The 11655-nt window shown below is 45.4% G+C and overlaps 1 protein-coding gene across 1 annotated transcript in view; it reads right to left on the reverse strand.

Annotated features, from left to right (window-relative positions):
* Nucleotides 1–10448, reverse strand: part of GABRA5 (gamma-aminobutyric acid type A receptor subunit alpha5) — a 55345-nt gene extending 44897 nt beyond the window's left edge. Inside the window, exons 1-2 of the mRNA XM_068182672.1 lie at nt 9777–10448; nt 1796–1917 (exon numbers count right to left, since the gene is read on the reverse strand). Coding sequence (XP_068038773.1) covers nt 1796–1917; nt 9777–9862 — 208 coding nt within the window. The 5' untranslated portion in view covers nt 9863–10448. The remainder of the gene's footprint in view (nt 1–1795; nt 1918–9776) is intronic.
* Nucleotides 10449–11655: the final 1207 nt, after the last annotated feature.

An 11655-nucleotide genomic window follows, 5' to 3' on the forward strand; every position in this document is an offset into this window, starting at 1 on the left:
CTCCACATCAGTAATTGCTTTACAATGCAAATTGTAAATTGAAATAAGCTGGCAATGCTTATTTCTATTAATTTCTGAATCACTCAAAAATCCCCAAAAGATTGAAATGAAGAGCATGCTTGAGGAGGCCTTTCACCCCGGATGAAATGCAGTTGTTGACCTTTGGGAGTCCAGGCTTTGCTCTTACAAACAGAAAGAAACCAGCCCTTCAAGGATGTATTTCCTCTGACTGACAAGTTTTGATCATAGAGACACAGAACGGTTTGGGTTGGAAAGGACTTTAAAGATCATCTAGTTTCAATCCTCTGCCATGGGCAGGGACACCCTTGACTGGATCAGGTATCTCAGAGCCCCATCCAATAAGGCCTTGACCACTTCTATGGATGGGTTATTCATAGCTTCTCTGAGAAACCTGTTCCAGTGCCTCACCACCCTCAAGGTAAAGAATTTCTTCCCAATACCTAATCTAAATCTACCCTCTTCCAGTTTAAAACCATTATCCCTTATCCTATCACTCCCTGATAAAGGGTCCCTCCCCATCTTTCCTCTAAACACCTTTAGGCAATGGAAGGTTTCTACAAGGTCCTCCCAGAGCCTTTTCTTCTCCAGGGTGAATTACCCCAACTCTCTCATCACGTCTTCACAGGAGAGGTACTCCAGCCCTCTCATCATCTTAGTAGCCTCCTCTGGACTCACTCCAACAGGTTCATGTCCTTATGTTGGGATTCCAGAGCTGAACACAGTACTCACAGAAGCAGAGGGGAAGAACCTCCTCCCTCAGCTTGCTGGCCACTCTTCTTTTGATGCATCCCAGGATAGGATTGGCTTTCTGGGCTGTCAGCTAACACTGCCAGCACTTATGCAATACCTACCACAGGATCAGATGAAGCGTATCTTGGAAGGACCTACTCCCCTCTGCTTGTTTGGGTGATCTGCCTGATTCCAGACATCTATCAGAGACGTCTGAAGTTAGGTCAAATTATTTCTACCCTCAAGTCTCTTAAGTCCTTCTGACATCTTTTCAAATCCAGGCCTAATTTAATTTAAGGGCAAACATTTCAGAAGTTCGTTATATAAGATAAAAAGCATCGAGCCCTATTTTCAAGCATCTCTGTGTAAAGTGAGAGGAGAAGGAGAGAAAGGGATGAAAGCAATGTGTTGGTCTCACAAGAGGAAGGGGTGGGGGTAGCCAGATTAAAAAAGGGCCAGGAAGAAACATAACAGATGGTTTACACATGGGTAGAAAATGAGAGAAATCTGGGGGAAAGAGAGCTGAAGGAGGGCTCAACAAGGTTAGGATGGCAACCACTATTCACATGCTATGGTTTTAAAATAGCTGCTGTAGAGGTTATCAAAAAGACATATCAATACAGATTTGCTGTACTTGTCTAAATATGGATGGTTTGGGGATCTGTTTTTAAAAGGGCTTTTAAAAAGCCTTATCAACATAATTTTATACAGGCTGACCAGTAAGGCAATCTTGCTGCAAACTGCTAGCGTAACATTTTGCTCACCTTAGGAAATACCAGAAAGAAAAATCCAAACCGTATGCAATTACAGAAAAAAATGTATCACAGATGCTCACCTAAGCCAGCCTCAGATGACCTGAGTGACTGAAGAACATGACTTTCAGTAATCTTTTTCTTGTGCCCCATTTGCTAGGAGACAAATCTGCTTTTTGGACTTAGTTTAGTTAATCAAACACAAGTCCCTTGTGACAGCCAAGAGCAGGTACCCATTTGAGAGGGCACCATGCAGACAATGCTCCTGTCTAGCAGGGGACACGTCATCCTACCTCCCAGTCCTGGGCGCAGTCTGTTGTCGTAGCCGTCCAGCAGACCATCCAGGATCCTGGTGAATATAGTGATGTTATCATTGGCCTCCTCTTTTACTGACGGTGTTGGCGTTTGTGAAAAGCTGTTTTATGCAAACAAAAGGAAATGTCAAAAGCCATGCTGGTTTCAAGGGGCTTCAGTCTCAAGGGTACTTTGTGATGAAGCCACCAAGGCTCTCTCCTCTCCTGCTGCTCCTGAACAGCACAGGGAGCGGCAGCCATTTATTTCATCATTACTATAAACTCATAAATAGCTCTCCCTGGAGTAGGACCCAAAGAAGGACCCATGCCATGGAGGTAAAACCATGGGATGCAGGATTGGGGACACCTGAGCCCTTTGATCTTTGTCCCTAATGCACAGGCAGATCCTTGTCCCCTGCGCTACCCCTTCCCACATCAGCCCCACCACCTCCCCAGTGCTGGCATAGCTCCATCCATGGCAGGGAGCAAGGTCAGCTCACAGCACTGGCAAGAACTGTTACTGGTTTTCCTAAGGTTAGCTGTCCATTCCTCGGAAACTACATCAGCTGGCTGGGGAGCTGCATGAGAAGCACAGGTTTGCCTGGAGATACACCTTCAAGTATGCCTGAAGGTGCTGTTCAATCTTTAAATGCCAAACAGCTTCTAATTTTCAAAGTTTCTATAATTTATTGCCAGAACAAAGGATGAACTGTGACCTTATTGACTGTGAACTGTATCCTTATTGAGGATAATAAACTCCCACTACATTCAAAAATTCCACTGGGGTATCACTGGGGTATCTGAAAAACATACTGCTGTACAGAAAACACAGTTCTTCACTCCTCCTCTCTCTTTTGCATAAATTAGTTCTCCCTTGTAGTATGCAAATAACAGCAATGTGTAGTGGGCCTCATTCCATATCTTTTGGGCCAGATTTGTGTTTATTCCGAACTCTTCTTTATTTCATCATTTTATCCATGGCTCAGACCTAGGAAGCTGCTCACAGCACAACTAACAACTCACATTTTTAAATCTGTTTGATTTTCATTTAAAGATGCTTAGGAGAATCCCCTGCTTATTAATGCCTTTGCTTACCTAAAGAATAGACATGGGAGATTATCCACAAGCATGCTTCACCTGCAGCAAGCAATGAGCACCTCTTAAGACAGCTCACACTAGGAGCTTATTCATGATTCAGCCTCTGCTGAGATCACCAGCAAATCCTCCAGCTGTGACAGGGCACACTGCCCCACCAGGAACTGAACCCTGCCTCATGCACCCTGCCAGCAGGCAGGAATAGCTTACACTCAGCAACCTGAACTCGATGGGAGACAGTCATCCAGAGATAAAAAAAAAAGAAAATAAAAATAATCCATGTTTATTTACTACCAGTCCCCAGGAAAATAAATCTGTAAAGAAATAGAGAAGCTCTGAGCATCTCTCTGAACAGCTTTCCTTACAGAATACTTGTAAAATACGTGGTTGCCTTACCTAGCAGAATAGGATTCATACAAAGAAAGATACAGGGACCTCAACCTGGTTTTAGCTGCATAAGGTTTCCACTAATAACACCTCACTGACACCGCTCATTCCCTCTACAGTTTGTATGCTCCTGCTGAAAGAGGAAGGGATTGCAAAGCCTCTCAGGACATGGGAGTAAGGTCGGGTTGAGGGAGCACAGATGTGATTCCCTGAAACACCAAAGCCCATGAAAAGGCCTGCTTGAGGAGTTTTCTTATGACCTAAGTGCAGTTGGCACTGCTGCAACCCTCAGCAAGCTCCACACTGCAGAGCCCAAGGCCACCAAGGATCTCCCCTCGCTGCAGGTGGAGGCATAGCCACAAATCTTGCCTATTTTTCATCTCCATGGTCAAAAGCTCGAATTAATGCTGTTTTCTTTGCTGTGACCACAACCTCTAGTAAGCAACTGAGTCAGACAAGAAAGACAGTTAATCCAGCAGATGCAAACTGATTACAGAAGCATTAGACATGTTTTCAGGCTGGACCATTCCAGAAAAAAGACTGTGCACTTTTTTTGTCAATTGCATTTGAAGGGATTCACCATTTAAAAGTGAACATTCAAAAGTAGCAGCCTAACAAATGCAAACAGAAGGCAGAACTTAGAGACCTTCTTTAAATGCAGCAACCACAACGAATGCTTTGATAAAATCCTAGTATAAAGCATGAAAATCCAGTACACCTAGAATACTATTTTTGACTTTTCTCATCTATTTTATCTTTTCTTTTTCATAAGAAAGAGATATGCATCATGCTGTCTGACTGCTACCCCGCATCAACGTAGCAACCCATTTTCATTTTCCACGGCATCTGACAAAGAAGCGGAGAGATCAAACTTCATTTCATTCCTACAAGTTTCATGAGAAGCTATGACTAGACAAGGGGAGAGCAATCTAAATTAGTGCCTCATTAAGTAAAAATGTGAGGTTAGCAGTCATCTATTCCCTCTGGCTCGCTGACGGGGCCACTCAGTATGCATGTAGCTCAGAAACAGCCTCAGCAAGACCAGCCCCCCTCCTCTCTGACAATTAATAGATATGGAGGAGGCTTGTGGGGTCATTATGAAAGATCTTGGGAGAAAAGGACAGTACAGGTAAGATGTAGGTCTTGCAATGGGAGATGGGAACAAGGGATACCAAATGTGGATCTGGGATTATTGCAAAGATGCAGTGCTGGGGGCACAGGACACAAAGCTTCACTAGGTTCTCTGCTCTTGAAAAAGCTTGTTATTTTTAGGGCTTATTCAAAGCCAATTGAACTCTGAGAGAGGATTTCCATTGAACTATTTTTGTGGGGATGGGAAAAAACATACCTAATTCTCAGAACTGCTCCTCTCAATCTAACAAGAGTAATTGATGCTACTTCCTTCTATCTCAGCTATGTACATCTTTCACAGGAATAGTACACACACCCCATACACTGAAATACTTTTATTTCTTCACAACAAAAGCTAATTAATAGAGGAAGAAGACAGAGAAACAACTATGGTGAAGACTAGTAAAAAGTCTGCACTTCTGCAAAACTGCAATCCAAATTAGATTTGGCAGATCACTTCACCCAAAAAAGAAGGCATCTGAATCCGAATTTCATCCGAAGTGAAATGCCAGTATTATGTGAAGTTGCATTTGTAGATGGATTGCTGTTTGCTCTTATATAAGTGTGACTTTTTCTGTCGTACCAGAAAGTTAGCATGTAATTTCTGTTATTGAGATTGCTGGTGAAAGGCATGCTTTGGAGTAAGGGCTGAGATTGTCGTGACACGCAAAAAGACATGCAAACTCCACTTGCAAAGTTACATGCATATAATAGATACTATATAGCTCAACAAATAGAGAGAAGTAGGTGCTACCTACCCTAAACTAATTATTTCCACACAACGAAGGATTAGGCTTTATCAACATATTAGTAGGTAAGCACATTATTGTTCTCTGCAATGAAAAATGTTTTTATAGCAGAAATTTTCAGTTAGGGATAAAAATAAACCTAGAAAAGAATCTTAGGGAAATGCTAAGAAAATTCAGAGATAATTGCATTTAAAGCTCATTACTGCACATAAACTAAACCAACCAGGAATACTTCTCATCACATTTATTTAATATTGCAATTTTAGTGTAACTGAAAAAATCATAAGCCACAGAAGGGGCTCATCAGTGTAAAATGTAATAACTCTCCAAAGATGCTCAGCTACCTCTTCTGATGACTTCATAATTTACCACTTTAAACATCATTATCTTTTTTGCCATCTAGTCAGAATCAGGGTAGGTACTACCCACAGCTCAGTTGTAATAAAAGGAAAAAGTATGGCAGATATTTAATGATTTAACCAAAACGTCTTTAAAAAGAAAGGGTAAGAATTTCTGAAAAAAATAAGAGTATTTTACTACTGAAAGATGTATTTTACTCTCTCTCTTTTAAGAGTAGTGTTTCCAATAACTTGCTTTAATAGGATTGCAATTATATCTGAACTTCAGACAAATTAACAGTTTGGGGAAGACACTGGAGAACGCAAACTTTTGGATAAAGCCAGCTGGCCAGACATCAAAGGAAAGAGATTTACTTTTCTAAGTTAGCTTCTTGCCACCCCTTCCGTATCGATTCTTGAGATATGAAAATGTTGATTTCGTGAATTTGTGCACTGAAGACTCAATTCCTTCACATCGGATTAGAAGACTGACTAAAACTATGAAATTTTAAAACGATTTTCAGATTCTTAAGAAATAATTTAATTCTTTTGTTTAGCAAGAGCAGTGTTTTACTACCTTCAGGGAAGGAGCGATCTGTGAGCAGTGCAGTGAAAGCCTGTTTTTCACAGGGTGACATCTTACAGTCCTCCCCATCCCCTGATATCCTAATGCTCCTTTCGATGTCCTAAGCTGCTTCCAGGGTCATTAAACACCTCCTAGCTCTATCAGCTCCCCAGGTCACTGACCTGCAGCTTCACTGGGGGGCACTGCATGCCAGGGCTTCTCCTGCAGCAAGCAGAGCTGGATGGCTTGAGGGACACGCCTGCTCTTTGGCCAGCTGGCAGGCCAGAGATGCTGAGGCCGTTCAGCGGTTCGGCAGTGGGACTGACTGATACCTGTCTGCCTCCTGCATGCAGTTCTAGATAGCAATTTAGTTTTCCAGTTATTGAAATTGTCTAATGGGTTCAAAAAGCTATCTGGAGATATGAAGAAAGAAAGGAAGACAGAATTAAAAATAAACAGACAAGCATGACTGCATAAGAATACAATAATTTTTACAAAATTTGTCTTTAAAAATATGAGGAAGAACTCCCTAGCATCACTAGTACTTGAAATGAGGCATCCCAGGAGAACTAACTGCTTAGGGCTGCAGAGACTAACTCGAAATAACAGCCTGAAGGAGAGGTATGTTTTGCCTAAATAGCAGGATTATAGTCTTAGTAATAATGGCTGTGAGCTGAAGAAGAAGCATGTGAAAACACAGACACAGCATGGACTGAATTCTTCAGAGCGTACAGAGAAATGCTGGGTTGGCTACACATAATTGGGATCTTCTGTTCTCCGTGTTTCTGCTATTATAAATATTATTAGCAGATGGCAACTACACTGTGGGTACATGAACAACGTCCATCCCTGTAGGTTCTGGCTCTCCGACACATTTCTGAAATTGCACATCCAAAACGCAAACACACCAGGACTGTGCATCACCAGTGTGACCCCATGGACAGCCTGGGACTCGCAAAGTAAGAGCTGGCCAGCTTGGATCCAGCCATGGGCTACCTCATCTCGGGGAGATCTGCGTGCAAGCAGCTGCGCGTGGCAGCAGCCCTCACAGGGCTGCCACCACCTGCGTGTCCTGAGGGCTCATAAGCAGTCTTTTATCGCACCTGAAAATACTCTTCATGGTTTTTACTTTTAATCATTGTCTAGCTTTATTATTAATGTTTACTTTTGAGAAAATTGTGAGCTACCTTGAAATGCTTAAGTAAAACACCTTAACTTGTTAGAGCATTATACAACTCAAGGCTGAAGTCAAGCAGGCTTGAAAAAGCTCTGACTAGCGCTGCACCATTTCTGCAGAAGTAGATTCATAAAACTGTTATACCAAAACCAGGAGGGGGGTACTTCAAAACCTCTTTTCAGTTCATCTATATCTCTGCATTTTAATTCAGTGATTTTTCTTTAGATAGCTGCTACCAATTATGTCTACAGTCCTCCTCGACTGCCTACTAATGTGGATAATTCTCAATAGTCATTAGACATTTATGTTAAACATTAATCACAGTCTTTTGCTGAGATTTCTCAAGTAGCCTAGTAGATTGAGATACATAATTTCTGTTTATGTTACCAGGCATTGTGCATCAAAATCCCCCAAGGTGGCTTTGGCTATGTCAGCAAAACACGTATTTATGATTTAATATAAATATGGAATGACTATGGAGACCTGTAGAAAAATATCTGCATTTGTAATGTCCTACAGTAGTTTGATTTTTAATTTGTGCTCCTTTGACCAATCACTTTTATCTAGCACATTGCAAAACTCACTGCAATATAACAGGGCAGTAGAAACATGGATGAAGCTAATAAAGAAGAATCTGGTAGCCACAGCAAGTGTTATCAGTATTAGATTCCTGCAGTTAATACAGCAGCCTACATGTTAATTGTACTCCTCCGTCCTGAAGAGTCAGTCCCAAAGCACTTAGCAAATTACACTCTGAAACTGCTTCTGCCTCTGAAGCAGAAGAGCTGGAGCATCCTCTGTCTTTTAAGCAGGGTCAAAATTCAGCCCTAAGGCAGTGTGTGAATGGTGCAGTGAATTGGAGCTGCTTATCTCTGCAGGCCTGGACTAAAATTACTAGATCAGAAATGGGGGGCAAGGGGGATGGGGTGGATGGAATTTATGTGATGATCTCATTTTAATGCACAGAAGCTTTTTGACTAACTTGCAGAAAACAAGTGTCCTAGTTTCCTCTAACTGTCCTATTCTGGTTATCTGCCAGGTTACAGGTCACACTAATTTCTACCTGGGACTTTGATTCAGTATTTGCTTTGGAGTCGAAAGGGAGTTAAACCATGTGGGTTTTGTGTTGCTTGGTTTTGGGGCTTTTTGCATCTTCATCTATCTATTCTTCTGTTAGAGGAGATACACACTTAATAGACCCACACACCAAGCAGGTCACACTCAACTGTGGCAATGTGCTGCTTTCTGCAGGGATGATGAACAACCAAGAAGGGCATAAGGTTATAGTCACCAAGATCTTCCCAATGTGGAAATACTTCGTCGAACTACAATAATGTAAAGACAAGTTTAAAGCAAGTCCCACTCTGCCCGCTTAAATCCTGTCACAAAATCCTGGGACACTTTTGCCTTAGACCATAGTGTAAGAAGGACCAGGTTTTTCCAAGGTGAATGAATGAGCGTGGAACTCTTTGCATCCTTTGTAGAGTGCAGTCCTACACCTGCTCATATAAACCTCTGAAGTCACAGGCTTCTGCCTACCTGCACGGGACACGTGCTGGATACCAGGCTAAGCTTTGCTTACAGCATAGACAGTCACCACTCAAAGTTTGGTCTTTCTCCTAGTTCCAATCTGGAACAAATCTGTTTGCTTGAAGTCAGAAACTGATTTGCATCTCCATTTTGTATCTTCTTATAGCAAGGAATTGATGGGTGTGCTTGGAATCAGCATGTTGGGAGGATTCATTTTTTCTGGTGAAATCATAAATAATTGTTCTCCTCCACAAAGAAGAATCAACCTACGTTTCCCAAGCACTTGCAAAATGCTTTTTCCAGATTCCATTGTATAGCTCATATTCAGAAAGTTCTTAAGATCTCTGAGTATAGGAAAAACATATAAATAGAGGGTTTCTGACTTTATTTTTCATTTTCTGAGACCTACAGTTAGAGGATCTCTTTGATACAGTTTTCAGAATATCACTGTCAGGAAAGCATCCAAAGCAAAAATAAGGGAACGGGATTCCTTGCTATATGCTTCAGGGAGACACGATTTCTAATTATTCTAACAAGTTTCAAACTCAGACATCCTTCTAAGCAGTCCCTGTCTTAGGTCACTCGGGAGGAAAGCCTGTACCAGCTAGTAACATGCATCAAGTCTCATTATCGCAGTTTTGGGGGGTTTTTTGCACTACTGCCTATAACCAGCACCCATCAGGTGAGAGGGAAGGTGCAAGATCCCAACACCACCGACACAGGGGCAGTTCTAAACCCGGGTCAGAGCACTCAGCAGCTGTAGGCCTGGTCTGGGCTCCTTGTGCCCCACAAGCCCTTCCCTATGCCACCATAGCAGGCATAAAGAACTGATACAAGAGAGCAAATTTGAATGGGAGAGCAAACTACTCCCTTCCCCCTGACACCAGCACCTTAAGATGAAACGCAAAGCCCGCTTGTTTTGTTCAGCTGCTCCGTACCACATGGAGCCAAGGTTTCTCATCTCCTTAAAAAAGCCACAGCAGAAATTCAAATGCAACTGGCAACTCACCCAAAGTGGCTGGCTAAACTCATGGAAACACAGAAGAGGAAGAAGTTTTTGATCATGATAAAGTCAGAGACCATCCCATTGTCCATTCCAGAGGAGAAGAGGAATGCAGGTGGTTGCTTTGGTGAAGGTGCAGCTGTTCACTTTGTTCTTACACTGCAACAATACAAAAAATTGATAAATTTTTGCATGGACAGAGAGCAGGATAGCGGAGTTCAGCTAACACCGCATCTTTTGCTATCTGCGTTTTTCACAAACTTATCTAGGCTTATGTAAACATCAGCTGTTTATGTAAAATTGTGTATCTTCAAGGACATGTTTTACCTTCTGCTGTCAGCAAACTGCATAACAGGAAAAATTCTTTGTGGCCCAGCTTTTCCCAATATTCATCTGTGGCACAAGTAACTAAAAAAATAGCCACCATGTTCCAAATGCCAATTTCAACCCTTTACCTATTTCAACAACTTCCACATGCCTGCAAACCCAGGGCTGTGTGCAGCCTCCGCATCCTTTCCTTCCATCGCAATTTTTTCCCATTAAATACCCGGCTTCCCTTTCCAAAATCCCAGTTGAAATGCCAAGAAACACCTACTGCTTCTTGGAATTCATGCTGCTGATGCACGGCTTAGCAAAAGGAGGGTGGGTTGTTGGGGGGGGGGGGGGGCGGGGGGAGGAAGAGGGTAAAAAGTGACCTTCCTCGCAAAGGCACATAAACCTCACGCTAGCACGAAGAGCGACAGTAATGTAGCTGCTCCAGCGACTGCTGCTTTTTGGATACCTGCCTCAGCGACCAGATCACCAAATTCAGCATTGTGCACTAACGTTTTCCTCTGTGCCCTATTAAAAACAAACAAAAAACCAAAACCACAACAAAACCCCCCAAAAGCTAACGAAACAAAAAAACAAACAAACCACCCCGAACCCAACAAAAACCCCAAAAACACACCCAGAGGGGACTTTCCTGGATTTTCCGCCTGAACCCTGTGCCCCCGCGCTCCATCGCTCAGCAACTTGTTCTCCCACCCCACCGGAGCCGCAAGGCAAAACGCCCGAACCAAAAAGCCGCCCTCCCGCCCGGCCCGCGCTGCCCCGCACCGGCTCCCGCTCGCTCCGCACCGGGCCCTGCGGGGCCGCCGCTCCCTTCCCGCAGCCCCGGCCGGCCCGCACCTGTCCGGCGACCGTCGCTCACTCGCCGCCGCCGCCCGCGCACTGCGCCCGGGGCGACGCGCACCGCTCCGCTCCGCTCCGCGGAGGGTGGCACCTGCCCGCCCGTGCCCGTGCCCGTGCCCGCTCCGCCGCTCCTTGCCGTCTCCCCTCCCCATTCCCCATTCCCCACGGCGCCCCGGCAGTGCCCCCGCCCCGTCCGCCGGCCGAAGTTTCCCGCGGCCATGTGCGCGGCGCGGGGCGCGGCGGTGCCCGCCCGCGGGTCTGCAGCCGGGGCTCCCCGCCGCCCTCCGCCTGCCCGGCCGGGCGCGGGAGCCCGGCGCTTACCAGCCGCCGGCGGGGGGAACGAGGACGAGGGGGCAGTGTTTGCCCGAAAGTTGCGGAGCGGCAGCAGGAGCGGAGCGGGAGCGGCGGCGCTGCCTCCCGGCCGCTGGCAGGCGCGGCCCCGCCGCAGCGCCGCGCCCGCGCCGCCCCCGCGCGGAGCCCGCGGCCGGGAGCGCGGGGCGGTGTGCGGGGCGCGCCCGACCCTCGGGCACCCGCGGGGACCTCCCGGCAAGGGGCCGCTCCCGGACCCGTCGCAGCCCCGGGAAGCTTCAGCGGCTCCCGGAGCTTCCCGCGCTGGTCTCCCTCGAGCAGCCCCCACCGAGCGCCCCCCGGGGCAGGGTCCCGGGCGAGCCCGGCCGGCACCGACTGTCCTCGGGGAGAGGGAGAGGGAGAG

Source organism: Anomalospiza imberbis, chromosome 2, assembly GCF_031753505.1.
Source record: "Anomalospiza imberbis isolate Cuckoo-Finch-1a 21T00152 chromosome 2, ASM3175350v1, whole genome shotgun sequence".
NCBI lineage: Eukaryota > Metazoa > Chordata > Aves > Passeriformes > Viduidae > Anomalospiza > Anomalospiza imberbis.